This window comes from Scardinius erythrophthalmus (genome assembly GCF_964197995.2).
Source record: "Scardinius erythrophthalmus genome assembly, chromosome: 12".
Lineage (NCBI taxonomy): Eukaryota > Metazoa > Chordata > Actinopteri > Cypriniformes > Leuciscidae > Scardinius > Scardinius erythrophthalmus.
This window is the reverse complement of record NC_138232.1, coordinates 15,584,819-15,605,467: the sequence shown is the minus strand read 5'-3', so window position 1 is coordinate 15,605,467 and position 20,649 is coordinate 15,584,819. Positions and strand designations below refer to the sequence as shown.

At 38.8% G+C, this 20,649-nt stretch overlaps 1 protein-coding gene across 2 annotated transcripts in view; it reads left to right on the top strand.

Annotated features, from left to right (window-relative positions):
- Positions 1–20,649, top strand: part of pik3r3b (phosphoinositide-3-kinase, regulatory subunit 3b (gamma)) — a 190,893-nt gene that overhangs the window by 83,193 nt on the left and 87,051 nt on the right. For both annotated transcript variants that reach the window (XM_081380849.1, XM_081380848.1), the window contains one exon: positions 18,177–18,308. In XM_081380849.1, coding sequence (XP_081236975.1) covers positions 18,177–18,308 — 132 coding nt within the window. The remainder of the gene's footprint in view (positions 1–18,176; positions 18,309–20,649) is intronic.

Sequence of the window (20,649 nt, the reverse complement as noted above, 5' to 3'; positions counted from 1 at the left end):
ATATGCCACTGAAGTGCAGATATACATGGTCTAGCAAAACCCCACATCCATATATAGCACATGTGTGCACAGGTATTGTTAAAGCCTTTTAAGTAATTTCCAGTTTGACAATGTCACATGTGCACTATCATGACCAGGGTATGTTCATGTCAGTTTGTTTGGAGTACATCTGCACACTTCCACAAAGGGTCAAAGGGTCTTTCACAAGTTTCTGCACAGATTCTAAAATATGCCTTCTGACACATAAGCACTCTCACGAACTGAGGAACTATATGTAAAGGGAGGGTAGGGTGGATGTTGTCAGTTTGTGACTGTTTGACATGAATGTGCTCTGACAATGTGGTAAGGCCTCTTTACAGTGGTGTAGGAAAGGTTAGCCTTTTTTATATCGACCTTCAGCATTTGAGTTTTTCCTTTAAAACTCCTTCAGTATATTTGAGAATGTTCTTGTGTGTACTTCAAGTACAGTCACTTATCAACTTACAGGTTTAGATTGGATTTGATCGTTACACGACTCTCTATTTCCTCTTGAGAGCTTTTCCATTTGTATGGGTCATTGTCATGTTACATGGCCCATTTACAACCCTTGGTTAATTCAACCTTTGCAAAACACTCATCCATTAAGTTCTATACAGTGGGCTTTGAAAGTCTGTGCTTGAGTACCGCTGTCATTACCTTAGAAGGAAGACATCATAAATATAAATTAATTTACAGTGTGTCTATATATATATATATATATATATATATATATATATATATATATATATATATATATATATAATTTTTATTTATTTTTTTACTTTAAACTCATATTGTTTTGCTGATGGTATAATCCATAATGAAAAATGCAAAATATAAGCTTTTTCACTTGAGGATCTCAGACTTTTGGATCTGACAGTATACTGTATGTTTCATGTATTTGATTGAGGTGTATGGGATATGTTTATTATATTTACCTAACCTTTGTTTTGTAAATATTTCCATTCACATCTAACCATAAGTTTAACCTTTCACTGGAATGAACACAATTAAGCCAACCGTGAAACGTTACAAAATGTATCCATCACCCATTTCCTGTCATTATATAACGGGTTAGTTACTCAGTGTGGAAATACTCACACCATTGCATACACTCTTATAAGTGTTTTGGCAGATACGCACCATGGTTGCCATTTAAAAGCCCAGCCAAGAAGTGGTGAAGTCCAGTGGCCACAGAAGACCAGAGACAACATTACGTCACCCAGCCAGAGCTTGTGCTAACCAACCTGTGATTTGTGGATCAACAGTGTGTTGTCATGGAGATGGCAAGCCGTTTTAGCCACGAGGATACATATTTTAGAGAAACGAGAAAGAACGAGAGAGTAAAGGTTTCATGTAGGAAGTGGAGAGGAGCAGAGGGAGGAATGACTCATGATTCAGGTGCGTCGAAGATCGACAAGTGCATATGCAGTAAATTCAAACTAATGGTCAAGGAGGATTGACGAACGTTTGCCTGTGTGCGTGAATATGCATTTGGCGTACAGCAAAAGCACACACATACATACACACACAGTCATCAGGCAAGGAAAACTGGTTCCAGCTCCAGTCTCCCTGGATACAGTGACAGGCACACGGAGAGGCGGCTGACCCGTGCCCACTCGACAACATGCCAAAAGCCCATATTCCCTTCCGTTTATTAATATCGACATTCATCATGGTCGCATTTCTAGTCTTTTTCTTGCGTGAGAGAAGCTGCGCTCAGCAAAGCACAAATTAAAAACACTGCTCTCATCTTCCTCACTTCCTGCTCTCTCATTGGCTGCCAGTGATGTCATCCTGTCTCATATGCAATAGTCAATAACCTATTAGAGTCCAGCGTTTTATAGTCAGCTTGGGCAGAAGGGGCTTCTGCCGCTTGAGCTCTTCCACACCCTTTGTTTTATTGGAGTCTTTTAGCGATTGTCTTGATTAATACGTCCTAAAGTTGTAAAGATTTCTGAGGGGAGACGGTTCAGTGCCCCCAGGGAACACTTTGTACTGCGGGTGGTGTTATAATAGTTTTTCATTGTAAATGATGTGGGGTTTTTTTCTGTGTTTGTAAATGCATGCCGTTTAAAGACCACAGATATGTAATTATTTGTGCATATTAATTTTATATGGTATGTTTGGCATGTATAATGCATCGCATGCACATTCACCTTTACATTAACCATTAACAAAACCATTATCATTCACTCTTGAAGACTTAAGATGTGACATTTCAGCAGTCTTATTGGAAATTTTCTCACCTTTCTGCAAGATTGCCTCTCTAGTTTTGTTTACGCTCACTCTACCTGCATAATCCATCCATGTCATTTGTTCTGTCCAGCTCTTTCTCCTCTTTTCTGCAGATACAGCCTTGGAAGTGATCACTAACAATGATGTCATCCCTTAATTGCTCTTTTTTCCTCTCTCTCTCTCACACACACACACACACACACACACACACACACATACTTGTGGCCAGACTCCTCCCTTGTTCAGCCTTTTTGGCTCTTAAAGTTTCCTGACAGAGATGTTCTGATCGATCAAATCGCTGAGTTGAGTTAGAAAAGATGCACGGTTGCATCAATCTGCACGGTTTGTAAATAGTTTTTATACCGTACATGCACTAGGTGAGTGTTTTTGAACGTTGTGATGCATCTTTTTTTGTGTGTGTGTGTGTGTGTGTCTCCTCCCATGAGTGCTTGATTTTTAAGATGCCACGTCAAGTTAAAAGAGGTTAACTGAATGTTGTGATGTATCTTTTTTTTTTCCTCCCGTGAGTGCTGAACTTTTAAGATGCCATGTCAAGTTAACAGAGGTCAACATTTTAAATAGTATATAGGGACACCTGCATTCTGTTTCATTCTGTTTTTAAATGCTTGATCTCGTCCTGTGTGCACACTGTAGATAGATGGATAGATAGTTGGATGGATAAATGGTTGGATAGGTGGATAGATAGTTGGATGGATGGATGGATGGATGAATGAAAGGATGGATAGATGGTTAGATAGATATATGGATGGAAGAATAGATTGATGGGTGTATTTTTAAAAAAAAAATCAAGGAAATGATCAATGAAATGACCTTTTTAAAACCAAATGTCCTCAATGACAAGCATGTTATATAACTGGCAAAGATTTATTCTGCAGTGTAATGCCACAGTTGTATCATCTCTATTTTTCCACTCTCTCTCATTTCTCCCCTCTTCTGAACTACTCCTTTTCATTCGCTCATTTCCGCTCCCTTTTCATGTCCTCCTCGAAGACTTGATTGGATGGGGACACATAATGCACAGTGCCAAACCAGAGCAAATTAAATGTTGAGTTTACAGCAGCTTAAACTGAATAACAACATATCAGTGTCTCCGTCTCTTATGCACATTCCTTGTTTTTCTTTCTTGCTTTCTTTCTTTTTCCTCTATTTAGTTATTTGTCTCTCTTTATTTGGGTAATTTTAATCATTTTAGACTTTTGTCATCTATTATCTGTGGTCAAAACACATTTTCTCATCAGCAGCCCAGGAAGAGTAATTTGATATAATTAAGATTGATTTTTTTGCAAAGTTGCCATCTTTTCACTTTATTAGATTAGAGTTGTTTAATGACCTGCAGCTTTAATCAGTGGGAGGTTTAGTCTGTTGGGTTTTATAATGAGGCCTACTGTATTTGGTGCAGTATTCTGTAGTTCATTGTCTGTTGATTGCTTTGAGTCTGTGTGTGTCCCTCTTCTCTGTGCACTGGCTTTTCTTGTCCTTGCTTTCATCGCCTGAGATGTTTACGTGAAAATCTCCCCTTCATTTTTTACACTCATCACCTTCTCTCCACTCTTGCACATGCATGCTCGCACATACTCAAATGCACGCTCACCGCACTCCTGTCCCAACCCAGAGGGTAAACAGTGGCGCTCCACAGGCGTCATGAACTGTACTGTTGCACATTGCTGGTATTTGTGTTTGTGAGTGTATACACAAGGAAAATGGCAGATATATTGACAAAAGGAGCAAGACTGTTTTTGTGGTGTCTAAATGTATTTTTTGATCTGCAAAAAACCTTGCAGCTCTGAGCAGAATAAACAATGCCATCGTTTTAGTTTAAAAAAAAAATATTCACTCAAAAATTAAAACTGTCATATGCTTACCCTAATGTCTTTCAAAAACCGCTATGAATTTCTTAACCTCTGAGACGCACTGACCTGACCTCAGGCTTGACGTCACTTCGTTTACCATGGTAAACATTTACTATGTAGACTATACTGTCTAAAAATATTAAGAATGTTAAAAAATTATACATCTTCTAAGTTCTAAGGGTTTAGTTTCAGTCTACGGTGTCTGTTTTATGATATACACTATATTGCCAAAAGTATTGGGACACACCTCAAAATAATTTAATTCAGGTTCCAATCACTTCCATGGCCACAGTTGTGTAAAATCGAGCACCTAGGCATGCAGACTGCTTCTACAAACATTTGTGGACTTTAGAGCAGTGGAGACGTGTTCTCTGGAGTGATGAATCACGCTTCTCTGTCTGGAAATCCGATGGACGAGTCTGGGTTTGGCCAGGAGAAGGGTACTTTTGTTGTGGGGTTGTTTTTCAGGGGTTGGGCTTGGCCCCTTAGTTCCAATGAAAGGAACATTTTGGACAATTTCACGCTCCCAACTGTGGGGGAAAGGTTTGGGGATGGCCTCTTCCTGTTCCAACATGACTGTGCACCCGTGCACAAAGCAAGGTCCATAAAGACATGGATGAGTGAGTTTGGTGTGGAGGAACTTGACTGGCCTGCACAGAGTCCTGACCTCAAACCGATAGAACACCTTTGGGATGAATTAGAGTGGAGACAGCGAGCCAGGCCTGCTCGTCCAACGTCAGTGCCTGACCTCACAAACGCGCTTCTAGAAGAATGGTCAAAAATTTCCATTAACACACTCCTAAACCTTGTGGAAAGCCTTCAGAAGAGTTGAAGCTGTTATAGCTGCAAAGGGTGGGCCAACCCCATATTAAACCTACGGATTAAGAATGGTATGTCATTAAAGTTCATGTGCATGTAAAGGCAGACGTCCCAAAACATTTTGGCAATGTAGTGTAGATGTTCCAGCAATAGTAAGGCAGTATGTTGGGACACAATATTAGTAATAAGAGGTAGTTCACCCAATAATGAAAATTCTGTAATTTACTTTATTTCCTTTAAAAGCTGTATGACTTTCTTTCTTCTGTGGAACTTAAAAGAAAATATTTTGAGAAATGTCTTTTTTTGTCCATACAATGGAAGTCAATGATCACTAAAACTGTTTGGTTACCAACATTCTTCAAAATATCATCTTCAGCAGAAGAAAGTATAGTCATACAAGTTTGGAATGACAAGAAAATGCTATCAACATTTATTCATCCTCATTTTTGGGTGAACTATCCCTTTTAGTGACGAATGCCAAAGCTGCTCTTTTCCATACAATGAAAGTGAATGTTGACCACAGTTGTTAAGCAAAAATGTCATCACTATATTTTGAATAAATAACAACTTAAATTTCTCTGTTCTTCACAGAAAACAATTGCATGGCTGAAATATAATGGAAAATTACCACATTTTAATACTTTGGGGGGGGGGGGGTTGTTCTTTTTTTATATTCTGTTAAAGATCTCCTTTTGTGTTCTGCGGAAGAAATGTAAATTCCTAAGGTATTTGTCATTTCAGCAGTTTTACACCCACGACAGCAAGATGTTTTGGTGTCTGTGAGTCAGATCACAGAACAATGAAGGAGGTGAATGAGTTCAGTTTTAAGAGGAACATGGCCGGGTCCACAGTGGGTCTTGTGGTCACACAGGAATGAGGGCTGTCATCTCTGAAGCTATTTTACTCTCCCTGTCCCTAAAGGTTGTGCCTTACTGGAACAGCTCTCTTCATCACCCCAACATATCAACGAACACACAGCATCAAAGCTTATAACATAGCATGCTATAGTCGTAGCTAAAAGCAGCCAGCACACAAAAACATATAGCAGTTCACAAAACACTGAATTGCTGAACCATAGAGCTTGCTTTGTCAAAAGAGATTTTGTCAGGCATTTGTTCTAGAGTTGTATAGCCATCAGGGGTAATCTGTGTTTTCTGTTACAAGTTTTCCCTATGCTAGTTCCTGTGTGCCTTGGTTGCCCTTGTGTGTACTCATTTGTTTCCATAACAACCCATTGTGTTTACCTGTGTCTTGTTTAGCTCCATCGTTTGGTCTATTTATGCTGCCTTCAGGTGCTAAATATGAGTTCCCTAGTTAAAAACTGGAACATGAACGCCCTCTCAAGTTGTATTTACCACTGGGAAGCTCGGGGATAATTTTGATACCCAAGTGCCATGAACTTTAAACATGGACTGGTATTCTTTATTATTATTTTCTCACAACAGCTACATCGCCTTGTCTTGACATTAAAGTAGTGCATATTTACATATACAGTATGAATAACCATTTGAAGCGTGTTGGTTGTCAGTGAATATGACGATAAATATCACATTGGCTTCAATAGGACTTTCCCAGTAAATAGGCAAGAATAAACCTGGTGTCCTCCATGATTCATGTTTTTTTCTGACAACAAAGCACTTGAATGGGACAAGCTTGTAATCACAACTTCAGAAGTGGGAAGTAAGAAATTTCAGATAGCACATTAAGGCAGTGTAAAACTGTTAATTTCAGTTCTTGTTCTGGTGTCTTCATTGTTTATGGTTGGTTGTGTTAGTTGTCCTGCGATTTTCTTCTGTGCCTACAGTAGCAGTTTGTTTTGTTTTTGTTTTTTTGTCTAATAAAGACTGACTGCACTTAGATCCTTCATTTGCCTTTATTGGAACCAAATAAATGTGATATTTTATTATATGATATGGATTAATAAAATAGTTTTAAACATGATTTTTTCATTATAAATATAGTGATTACGTCTAAGGTGGACACTTAATTTGATATATGATATTACCATCTGAATCTATCCATGTAATGTCATCAAATGGAAAAGTCAACCAGCTGTTTATTATCAGTTAATTATTGTGCCTTTAGCCCCAACAGTAGGGGCGCCTTTTACCCTAAATACCACACTTTTACATAATTTTTGTGCCATCTAGTGGTTTAAAAAAGAATAAAGTCAAATGCGCCTTTTACCCCAGTGCACCTTTAGCCCTGTTGTAGCCTATATATAAAATTGATCCATCACCTGAAATAAACTGTGAGAGTAACTGACCATTTGGGGTTTGGTTATTCTCCATGCACAAAGGCATTAAAGGGTTAGTTCACCCAAAAATGAAAATTCTGTCAGTAATTACTCACCCTCATGTTGTTCCAACCGCGTAAGACTTTCGTTCATCTTCGGAACACAAATTAAGATATTTTTGATGAAATCTGAGTGCTGTCTCACTCCTCCACAGGCTTATGGACACCTTAAAGGAGAACTCGGCAACTCTAGCGAACTCTAGTCACTTCTTCGCTGATTTTCCCTTTTGTTGTCGCATGTTTTCCCCACGAGCTCCCCCTACAGCTGTGGGGGGGCGTATATTCACAACACGGTCGTAAAAAACTCACTTGCGCCGGCCTCCTCCCCCTCTCTACCGCTGCTCATGTGCGTTTGTTTTGATCGGAGCAAGCCAATTGTATCGTGTGGAGCTATGTCTACTGAGGTGGGTAATCTGGTAATACATCATACATGCGTGTGTGTTTATGTCGAATTGCCGTAAAGCAATTCGTGTTTCGCGCTCGTCTTCTCACGAGACTTCCAATTTCTATCTTGCCGGGACGGTAGTCCCCAAGTTGCAAGGTTGGTTTTCCGCCTGGGAATGCTGGGGGGAGCGGGGAAAGTCACCAATATCACCAGAACAGGTTGTTTAACCATCCAAATGATTTCTAGACAGTTTTATTAAGTTAAAAAAGTTACCAAGTTCTCCTTTAACTTGCTGGCCCAGAAAATGTATTAAATACATTGTTAATATAGTCCAAGTGACTCCAGTGGCTCAATCTTAAGTTTATAAAGCGACGAGAATACTTTTTGTGCACAAAAACAAACAAAAATAACGACTTTATTCCACTTTTCATTTCCTTCTCTCTGGGCCTCGAGTTTTTTTTACGTAGTGTAATAGCGTAGCGCGTCTGTGTTGCACGTCACCACGCATCACACATGACCAGAGTCGCCCAATAGTGAGCCTACGTGGTGACGTGCAACACAGACGCGCTACGCTTAAACACTACGTGAAAAGACTCGAGGTCCAGAGAGAAGGAAATGAAAAGTGGAATAAAGTCGTTATTTTTGTTTGTTTTTGTGTCCAAAAAGTATTCTCGTTGCTTTATAAACTTAAGATTGAGCCACTGGAGTCACTTGGACTATATTAACAATGTCTTTAATACATTTTCTGGGCCAGCAAGTTAAGGTGTCCATAAGCCTGCAGGAGGAGTGATCCAGCACTCAGATTTCATCAAAAATATCTTAATTTGTGTTCCGAAGTTGAACGAAAGTCTTACGGGGTTGGAACAACATGAGGGTGAGTAATTACTGACAGAATTTTAATTTTTGGGTGAACTAACCCTTTAAATGCCCCGATTCATGTCCTCTGCGAGCCTTGTTGTCTGAATGCCTTTCTCTGTTTGCACCCGTAAATACCATAAACAAAAGCCTCTGGGACTCTTGTGGTGCTCAGAGAGTGGCTGGTGACAGGAAGATAGAGGAGGCGACAGAGAAATTGAAGTGAGGGATCAAGGGTTGTGCCGGGTGAACACAGATCATGGACCAGATAGCAACACTAAGGGTTAAAGCTTAGTAGAGCATGAATTTGTGGATTGACCCACAGAATGCTTTGACATGGTGTGAGTATTGCGTGGCTTTATGTGCACATGCGAAGGCAGAAAGTGTCCTGGACAGGGTCAGGTACTCTGTTCCATTATACTGTTCCAGTCCAGACTGGCACCAAGCGTGTGTAATTCTGGGAAAGTGTTATGAATATCATAGGGGAATGGGAGTTACCACTTCTGGGGGTGTATTATTAGTAGACTTAGGCGAAATCTGTGGACTATTTTTGCATTTTGTGGAATATGATTTAAATGTGTTGAAAGGTGTTAAAGGAACAGAGATATTTTGAGGAATGTTGGGGTCCAAACAATATGGACCCTGTTGACTTTCAACGTTTCAATGTATGGACAATAAATAGATATTTCAAAATATCTTCTTTTGTAAGGTTTGCATCCAGGTTTGTAAGGACAAGATGGTGCATGAGTAATTGATCATAAAATGTTCATTTTTGGGTGAACTATCCCTTTAAATGGAGTACTATAATCTCATTGGTAGCAGTTTCTTGTGCATGCCGATTCCATGTGAGACTAATTATTAGTTTGTTTTTTGAACTAGATAATATCTGGATCACTAAAATGGGCATGGATAGTAGAGCATATTGAACTGCCTTTTTGGTATAATCATGATCGCAGTTTTAAAAATGTTGGTTCATATGAGGAGATCACAGTATGGCGCCTAAGCCATGCAGGAAACACTTTGATGTGTGGGTGAAAATGCAAGTGAGTCAAGTGGAGAGAAAAGGAAAAATGGAAAAATCCAGATCCATTTCTGTCACGGTGTGGGAGCTTCAAACATAAAATCACAATGTGGCACTGAGTCAAACATTCTGTATGCATACACACACCAACCGTGATTCCCACTGTGAGAAATCTGATTACTTCTTTGAAAACCTTAGTTGTAAGGCAGTGAAGCCACTCATTCTGTGTTATTAAAATTATGTATTTTTTTCCTTATTTATTTTATTTTGTGTGCCAATGCAAATACCTGTAATGATCCATTTTCATTATTATAAAACTGTTGGATGATTGTTTCTCCTTTCCAAACCCAAGCAAATCTTAGCAACTTAACTTAAAACTTACTTGAACCTTGTGTTAATTATCTAATAGTGCTCTGAAATAAATCTGATATTGCCTTAGGTATATTTAGAGACATGGACTATCTCTTTAAAATATGATATTTTAAATAGTTTCAGAACCTTGAATTAGTTATGTGTCCTTGCAAAGCTACTCAGTCAGATGTGTAAAATGCAGTCCATCTCGCAGTTCTGTATGACTCTCTCAAATGGATGTCAGCAGACATCTTAGTGTTATTTACAACAGGCCAAACAACAGGCTAATATGAGGCAAAAAAATATTGACAAGAAGGAATTGTAAAGAACCACAGAGCAAACACATACTAATTCCATCACTATTCTCCATGGTGCTTTTTGATTTAGAGGCCAATGATTTTTTGACAACTGTTCTTTTTTTATGCAACACAGTCACAGCTTTTACCATTGTGATTGAGTTGGGTTGCCGGCATGGCACCACTGAGTGAAAGATGAGATCATGTGAATCTAATTCCCTTAGGCAGAAAAAGCACCACTGTTTCACCTATCCACATTTTCTGGGCATTTTATCAGGATCATTCCATTAGCTTTAATCTTCATTATTAGATTTGATGTGAAAACTTCACTGAAAATAATTTGGTCTTTGACATTTTCTCCTTCAATAAACCAGCTTGAATGGACTACAAATTGGACCACAGTTTCTAGTTGCTGAATACAATAATGGTAACTGTTTGAGAGGATTTACATGTGATGTATTTTTATTTAGTTTACTTTACTTTTAATATATATATATATATATATATATATATATATATATATATATATATATATATATATATATATATATATATATATATATATATATATATATATATATGGCTCCTTTTCATTTTATGGTATAAAATATTAGGACAAAAAAAAAATCTGGTCCTGGCAGGTCTTAAAATTAAGTAAATACAACCTCAGTTGAACAACAACACATGACATATTACACAGTGTCATTGTTTATTTAACAAAAATAAAGCCAAAATGGAGAAGCCATCAGTGACAAACTAAGTACACTCTTACTGCTTCCATAGGAACTAAGAGGGAAAGCAGCAGTCAGGCACTGCTAGTCAAATTCCTTTGATTAGTTGATCACAGGCAAACATGACCACCTCTATAAAAGCAGAAGTTTTGTCAGTTTGCTGGTCTGGAGCATTCAGGTGTGTGTTAACACAATGCTAAGGAGGAAAGACATCAGCAATGATCTTAGAGAAGCAATTGTTGCTCTATTATTCTACAGTGAGGAAGATTATTTACAAGTGGAAAACAATCAGTACAGTTGTCAATCATCTCAGACTCTGCAGGCCTCAGTTAGCATGTTAAATGTTAAAGTGTCTGACAGTACAATTAGAAAAAGACCAGACCAGCCTGGTCTCATTGTTAAAGGGACACTTCCCCCATTTGCATTAAGCTTTGCATTGTTAGAAACCCAGTCATACTATTGAATGGTCATGCAACATTGTTTCATTTTCCCCCGAGACGAGAGAAATCTGTATTTACCTCTTTACACTTCCTCCTACAATGACGCAAAAATCGTCATTTTGCGTCATTGTAGGAGGAAGTGTAAGAGGGGGGGATTTCTGTTAAGACTACAAGCACTAGATCCACCCTTTCAAACCCGCCCATAGGGGGTTGGACCTAATGCGCTAACAGACCTATCACAGATCAGTGCGAGTGCGTTTGATTTCATGGGCAGAAACCTGCAGAAAACAGGGACGTAGAAAGCTGAGTAGTAGGGGTTACCATACTCTATTTCCCGGACATGTCCGGCCGTCGAGATCGACAAAAATGTCCGGGATTCAGCTTTTGCTTTCTGCGGTCGCCATCCATTGTTTACATGCTCACCTTTTGTTTCAATCTAACTGAATTCACCCCGATTGGTGAATCTGAATGTAATGTTTACATGAATGCTAAACAAGTGATCGGTTGATTTGCGTTTTAACATTGCTAAGAAAATACCCGCTCCTCCGTGAGAGATAGCCCATGAGACGGTGCATCTCACAGGCGCGCTCATCAGTAATCACAGCAATACAGGGAGCAGGACGAGGCTAGCGCCGCGGGAGAAAGACGCGAGGCCGGTGGCGTGATCGGTTGAAAGACGCGAGGCCGGCGGCGTGATCGGTTGATGTGTGTTTTACCATTGCTAAGAAAATACCTGCTCCTCCGTGCGAGATACGAGAACAGTGCCTCACAGGTGTCGGTCGTCAGTAATCACGCCACCGGCCTCGCGCCGTTCTCCCGCGCCCCTCAGCCTCATCCTGCTCGCCACAGTAAACATGATGAGTGGCGACTGTAGAACGCAAAAGCCGAATCCCGGACATTTTGGGCAAACTCGTCACGGAGACTCACTCGTAGCCTAGCCTTGCCTTGATGTTTTTGTTTTCAACTGCGCTGTCTTACCGGTAGGCGTGGCTTGGGAGTGGCCTTGTAGGGCAGCGAAGCAAGTGCATTCTGGGAGTTGTTGTCTTTCATCCACATAAGCCAAAAATACATTTTCTGGCTTTTCTCAGTCTAGAAAGCTCCAAATTCAAAAATAATTTCACATTTCTTCTACATAAATGACCCACTTTCAATACACATTCATGTCTCCACGGGTGAAATGACCCTTTAATACGTAGGTATTAATACGTAATTTTCAGACAGAAAACTTACTTTTTTGTACGTTTGGATACATGCTGAAACGTATAATATGGACGTCTCTGCAACGTTTAAACGTAACATTGTTACGTTTTTTCAGCTAAAAAACGTAAACTATTTACGAATATTTCATATCGTAAAGATATCTGTATAATTTTCCTTTTACCATTTTATAGATTATAAATGTAAGATCCCTTAACCCTAACGTTACTCCCACACCTAAACATAGGCCTACCCATTTTATAGACAATATTAAAAGGATAAAACGTAACTGTTAATGGACAGATATGTGTAGGGAAATGGCAGTTTTATTAACAATATAGCATTAAAAGATAGTTTGAGCCACTAATCCTACCCCTACCCCTAAACCTAACAATTTCTTAAAACTACGTTGGCTACAATTAAATTATAAAGACAGACAACAGACAGACACGTACCTGTATAATCACAATTGAGAATGAGGAGATGTCGTCATGACACAGCGCCCCGCCCCCAGAGACCGCGTCTCCTCCCCTTTCCGCCATTTTGGGAGGATACCCGCGGCAGCACCGTGCATTGTTTGTATTGGTAGTAGAGTTGTCGCACTATTTTACAATGCCTGGAAAAACACTGCTGTGTAAAAAAACTGCTCCAGTGTCTCACACGATTGTCATGGAAACCGTAGGAATCATTTGTTACAGTTTTTTCGTTATAGCTGATGCCAAAAAACAAGTAATTAGCTATTTCCATATAAGTGCAAGGTGGTAAAGAGTCTAGGTCTCTGTTCCATTCAGCTGCAGGCAGCTCGTATGAGTCGACGTTTTTAATATCAGCCAGCTTCTCTAAATACCTCTCTTTGACATTGGTAGTAAGTTTCTCCCTGTAAGTACCCTTTTCTTTTGCCACATTCTTATCCATTTCTTCTTCATTTTCTCGTAATTTTTATCCGTATATCCGTTACAATTTGTATCCGTCTCTGTATCGCTCTTACACTGTTGCCCCTAGCAACCGATAGCGTATCCTCCCAAAATGGTGGACGGGCTCAATTCGTCACGTGACAGCAAGCGACAGTGACGCATGTCCTCATTCTCAATAATGTATTTATTGAGAAAATGTCAAAACCGGTGCCAAAAGTCGTTCACATGACAATGTGTCGCAGTCCTCTCTGGCAGTATATAATAGTTTTGTATGAGGTAACGTTACAGAGCAGAATTAATTAATATTAATCCATGAAAATGTTAATCCGGTTTCGGTTTGCTGTTCGCTCTGTGAAGGCGCGCGCGTGCGCTTCTCCATTTCAAATGTAGTACACCACCAACTTAAACACGGCATGTCACAATCTGTGACCAAGCATGCGAGAGCCAATGAGCGTTTGATATCACTGCTGTAAAACATGTCGTAACGCTTCGGGCGCAATTTTTGAATTTGAATTAACCACGAGCGCAGGATTTGACATTTACGGTCTCTGCTGAGAAATGGAGATGAAGATCACTGGATAAAGGGCTGAATTTGGATCTGTTTCTTGCAAACGCATGGATTCTAAAGATTTGGATTACATCAAGCTAATAAAATTGATGTCTTTTGTGAATTTATGTTGTGTTTTAGTGTATTTTGGGTCTATAGGAGAAAACGCCTTTTGTGTCTCACGGTAACGTTAGATAAACCAAATATTACAAAATGGTTAAACGATTAAAGAAGGTATTTTAAGGTTTTAAAGTGTATTCTTGTTTAACACCATATAGGCTAATCCTCCGAAACGAGTTTGCCGCAGAAGGCACGAACAGAGCGAAATGTTATTTTTTATGAGTGACGTTATTATACGAGTAACGTTAAACTGTATTAATAAATGCTACTGAAAATTTAATTGATAAGACAATTGAATGCAATAGAGTCAAAACATTAATGCCACGATTTTAATATGCATAAGTTAAATACAGTAGGAATACGTACAAATTTGTATATCGGTAAAGTTGTTTATAAGTAAATAAATTAAGTTTTTTTGCTGTCAATACGTAAATATTATACGTTTTAGTGCTGTAAATACGTCAGTATTATACGTTTCTGTGTGTATAAAACGTAAATAAATGTACATATGGTAGAACTACACTTTATGTAAAAATACACACGTATTCTCATGAGATCACGTTGCAGCTAGACAAGTATGGCTTGTTTGGAAGGGTTGCTAGGAGAAAGCCTTTTCTCTCTAAAAAGAACATGGCAGCACTGCTTAGGTTTGCAAAGTTGCATCTGAACAAACCACAAGACTTCTGGAACAATATCCTTTGGACAGATGAAACCAAAATGGAGATGTTTGGCCATAATGCACAGCGCCACGTTTGGTGAAAACCAAACACAGCATATCAGCACAATCATACCATCTGTCAAGCACGTTGGTGGAGGGGTGATGATTTGGGCTTGTTTTGCAGCCACATGACCTGGGCATCTTGCAGTCATTGAGTCGACTATAAACTCCTCTGTGTACCAAAGTATTCTAGAGTCAAATTTGAGGCCATCTGTCCGACAGCTAAAGCTTGGGCGAAAATGGGTCATGCAGCAGGACAATGATCCCAAGCACACCAGCAAATCTACAACAGAATGGCTGAAAAAGAAAAGAATCAAGGTGTTGCATTGACCCAGTCAGAGTCCAAACCTCAACTCGAAATGCTGTGGCAGGAACTTAAGAGTGCTGTGCATAAACAAATGCCCACAAACCTCATTGAACTGATTAAGTTCAATGTTGTAAAGAAGAGTGGGCCAAAATTCCTCCACAACGATGGGAGAGATTGATAAAGTCATATAGAAAACAATTACTTCAAGTTATTGCTGCTAAAAGGTTCTCTACAAGCAACTGAATAATATTAGTTTGTCACTTCTCCATTCTGGCTTAATTTTTGTTTAAAAAAAGAATGGCACGGTGTAATATGTCATGTGATGATGTTCATCTGAGGTTGCATTTACCTAATGATAAAAAGCAGGAAAATATATATATATATATATATATATATATATATATATATATATATATATATATATATATATATATATATATATATATATATATATATATATATATATATATATTCCTGCTTTTTGGACCACTATAATTTACACCTTTATTTTCCTCCATAGCTCATGCGAGATTTGTAGGTCAGCGCTTCCACAGGGACTAAGCCATCTGTAAAATTTTAACAGCAGATAATGACCAGCTGAGGCAGCTTTATCCAGAGCCAGTGGTGACCTTTACCCAAAGGATCATGTTGATGACTCGTTTCAAGGCTTTTAACTTACAGCACTAACCTCTAAAACCAGTCTGAAGGTTTTCAGGCTATATCACAACCTTTGGGTCCTGTACCATGTGACATCTCTTTACACATTTTAATCAGGTACTATAGGGTCAATGTGGAGAGTGGGGTAAAGCCAAAATGATCATGAATGATTATGTGTCCCAGAGACCAACATGTGGTGCTAGGCACAATAAACAAAGGCCTGGCAGATCAATAGTTTTAGGCTAGACGGCTTCGAGAACTGAATTTCACAATGAGTTTAATTGATAGGCATGCAAATGAATGAATGGAGAGATAGGGATGGGGCAAAAGCTTCTTGATGACCTAGACAAATCTATTTATAGTGGATTAGACACTTTACAAACTGGGCATTTAAAAGCACACTTCAACAATGTATGGATCAAGCCAAGCAGGGGGAAACAATCAATTTGGGTCACTGGCAGGCAAGAAATTAAAGATCAGCAGATGGGCATCCACTGTCAAGGTGATAAGAAAAATAAGAAATACATGTGGAAGCTCAGAATGAACATTGCGACCAGTAAATGGGATTCATTGAGAAACTGTGATCAATAGGTGGTAGTTTCTCGCATGACTGTTCCTCTGTGATAGAGGGGGACTTGGGTTATGGAAAATCCCTGCACTAATCTTGCCTGATATTAGCCCAGCACCGTTTGTTAGCCATGCGAGTTTAATGTAAAAGAACACTTTTTTTCTTTAGTGGCTTGATAAATTGCATATTTTTAAGAAGTCCAATCAACATGATGGCGAGACAAATTGTTCAGCCATCCTTTAAGCGATTTTTTTTTTTAAATCTGATGGAAATAAGACTGAGGTTTTGCCTACTTTAGTTACAAAGTTGTTGCGTTAAAAGTTCAACTTTTAGAAAAAGCTTCATGATATTGCGTTTTATTTCCCCAAATCCACTGCATTTTATTAGTGACCTATAAATAGTGCAGATTCTTACATAATTATTATTAATTTTTATGTTCTCATTTTTAATTGTTCAAAATGTTTTTGAAAAAACAAAATGTATTTTCACTATCCTCATTGTATATTACACTAAATTGCATTCAATAAAAAGACTCTCAACACATATAATGATCTGTATATATTTTTTTAATGTTCAACATTTTCTTTCTTTATTTTCTGTTACTGTGATATGGGCTCTTTAGGTTTTTTTAAGGTCTTTTTATGGTTTCATCTGCCATTGTAGGTCCCTCCCAAGCAGTTTGTATTACTTACCTGGTTCATCTGGAATACCAAGCTTTGCATTGGAAGCAGGCATAATGGCAAGTCAACAAACTAATCACATTTAGAGAGAAAAGGTCATCAGCAAAGCTTAATGGGTTTTTGATTTCACTGGACCTGATCGCAGCGAAAATTTATTTTACAATTAGTCAGAGGGACGATCAATGCAGTTACAATTTATCTGTAGGGGTCAGACACTTTTCTTGTATTAAAATAGCATGGGATGTTGGAGAGCAGGATTGAAGAGGTTAATTTATTCATTCATCCATCCAACGATGAGGCGAAAATATCATAGCCGTAATAAAACAAGTTTAATTAAAACACCATTGACAAATGTGATGGGGGTTACCTTTTACCTTACCTTACTACCTAACTACTCATTTACTTCCTTTAAGTACAGAAAGGAGAAAGAGATGAATCAGAATGATTTGTGAGAATCAGAAGTCTCAGCAATAATGTTAAAGATGGGTAGCTCAATATTGTATTCATAGTTTTATCCAGATGTCCAACATGTGCAATGAATGTGTCAAAATTACTCAAATGCTTCTGAGCTCTACATATTTTCCTACATTGTTCACTTCCTAAAAATGGGGTTTCAGTGCCCAACATTCTGCAGGCATTGTGGATTGTACAGTAGGAAAGTATTTATGAATCTGGAGTTATACCCAAACTATAAATGAAAAAGCTCTGATCTAAAATGTGTGAGAGTTCTGTCAGTGCCTTTTATACCTTTCCAATACATCAATATGCCATTATAATTTCAGCACAATGAAGGGACCTTTAAAATTACTACTGTATAATTGCAGTCTTTCAAGCTGCCATTATCCTAGGCTTTGAGTTATTGACCGGGAGACTTCCACTCAAATTTACTCTCTTTGTTAAGCTTGTGACTGGGTTCGTTGTCCCCAGTGGGGGCAGAAATGGTCAGGGGATCTGACCACCACTGTAAGTGAATCGTTATAGGGTTTTGCCAAGGGCACATGGTTTGGAAGGGTAAATAATGGAGAAAGCACCCTGGGAGCCTATAATTAACCATTCTCTCTCTCTCTCTCTCTCTCTCTCTCTCTCTCTCTCTCTCTCTCTCTCTCTCTCTCTCTCTCTCTCTCTCTCTCTCTCTCTCTCTCTCTCAGACCCAGCAGGGGTGGACTTTGAGCAATATGAACTGTCCATTTTGGCTGATACTCTTAGAGGTTACATTCAGGAATTGCCCTGCCCACCCATCCCAGCTGTAGTGTACAGTGAGCTGGTCTACACTGCTCAGGGTAAGCTGAACACAAAACATGTAAACACCACAATTTTATATATATATGTATATATATATATATATTTGGAAAATTAATATATACATTTCATGGAACACAATGGTAAACATTTTAATGAATTGTACTGGTTTCTCTGTTTGCTCTCTCTTTTTTTGGCAATTACAATGGGTAATTTGGCTTCAAGTTTTAAAATGAAGAAAGCACAGAAGTATCATAGAAGTGGTGTGTGGTATGTATGACTTGTATTCTTAATTCTAAGCAGGGCCGGCCCAAAAAAAATAGCAAAATAGTTAAAAAACAGCAAATAGTGATATAATTATAAAAACACACTGTACTTTACTTGCCGTTTACAAGAAGCAAATACGGCCCACAGTGTTAGGGTTGCCAGTAAAGAGGTTCTAAAAAATCTATTCAGAATAGTACACTGTAGCAATGTATGTTGTTCAGGGAAGAAGGAGGCGGGAACCGGAGAACATTCAAACACTTTAATTATAATATAAACATAAAACGAAAGTAAAAGGGGCAGTCCCTCATGGACGACTGCCGCACACACATAAACAAAACATAACATAATGTCCAGGCCTGGTCCTCTCTCATCCTTCACTTTCGTCACTCCTCCTTTTATGCTTCCGTAGCTCATCCATGAGATACGAGGCTGGACGCTCTGGACGCTCATTACTTCGCGCTGTTCTCTCACGGCTCTCGCCCTCACCCTGTTGCCACATACACAAACATCAATGTCTGCCATGAAGAGTTGTTAACTGCCATGAGAGATTTCGTTCATTTTTACGTTTTTACATTACTATTATGGTCTTTCTTTTTCGTTGATGTCAACTTTGTTATAGTAAACATATTGTAATCTGTTAGCCTGGTTAAAACCAGACCATTCTCAGTAGTAACTGAGTTATGGTCTGGCAAAGCTCCTTTAATAACTCATTTCCAAAGGGGCGTTACCAACGGACGTCGCTCAAATGCCTCTGGGCGCAATTGGATAGACCTAAAACTCCTAAAACCAATCAGAGCGATCGGCATCGTGTAAAGCCATATGCGGTGTCCCAAAGTTACACTACGCCATAAAAGTATGTACTCTTTTTGTGAAGAAAATGTATTTACTTTTGAATGTGTAGCAAAAAAGTAGGCAAGCTTTAGGACATACTGTACTACTTCGTCATCTTTATCGGACGGATCTGTCGCGTGCATCCTGTCACGTAAACTGCCCTGTCAATCATCTTGTCAGTTAAAATAGTTAAAGTTAAAATCCTCTATTAAATCTAATTTAATTTCCTACCGTTTCGGAGAGAAATGTAGTAGCACGTTCATCTGCCAGTGGGTCTTTCATGGAGACTGTCCTCATGTGTTTGCAATTTGAATATAATAATGCATTTAAAAGTTGGTGCGCTTCACCAACGGAGTGGACGTTGCTCAAATGCCTCTGGGTGCAATTGGATAGGCTAGACCTAAAACCAATCAGAGCGATCGTCATCTTGTAAAGCCCGCCTCAACGTTTCTGATTGGTCATGGAAATGGGCTTGAATGAGCTCTTTGCCAGACTACTTGCAGAGCAAATCTAAATTTGCCGGAAGTTGTCTGGGTTTTCCCAGGCTAGTAATCTGTACTAAAATGATGTTAATTGGCATAAACAGACACAAAGAATGCTCCATTTAAAATCACTAAAAAGCTGTCACTCTTCTCAGTTCATCGCGATCTCACAAAGTTCCTTTATAATCAATGAAGCTGTCTATACACTGCACAATGAATGTCTTGTTTACATTGTGTCTACACTTGTTTGTTATATCGAGAGGATTTGCCAACGTGCAGAACTTGCTGGCTTTTTGAGCGGTGAGTGGATTCTGACTTAAACACCTCTGATTGGCCATTCGTTCAAGAGATCAATAGACATGTCTGTGATTGGCTTCATTGTTCAACGCAGCAAAAACAAATAGAAACATTTGACGTTCTCCAGAGCTCAAACACAAATACGCACTGGAACGTTTGTCAAATAAGTTTCGCCGATATTATATTTTTGTTTGCTTTATACTTTTGTTTTCATTTGACGGTGCTTAGCAACCGCCTATGCCACTGGCCAGCCCTGATTCTAAGTCTTCAAAAATCATGCAATAGCTCATTTAGTCTCATTGAGTGAATTGAACTCGAGAAATGGAAAGTCATTGAAAAGTTACAATTCTAAAGAACGCTGAACGGCATCTCTCATCAACTCTAAACTTGCCAGTAATATCTAGGATTTATGTACATTTTCAGTGAATAATGAATGGTATCACTTTTATGATACTTTTAAAGCTTTTTTCATTGTTGAAGCTTGAAAGCCTCAGTGTCCATTCTT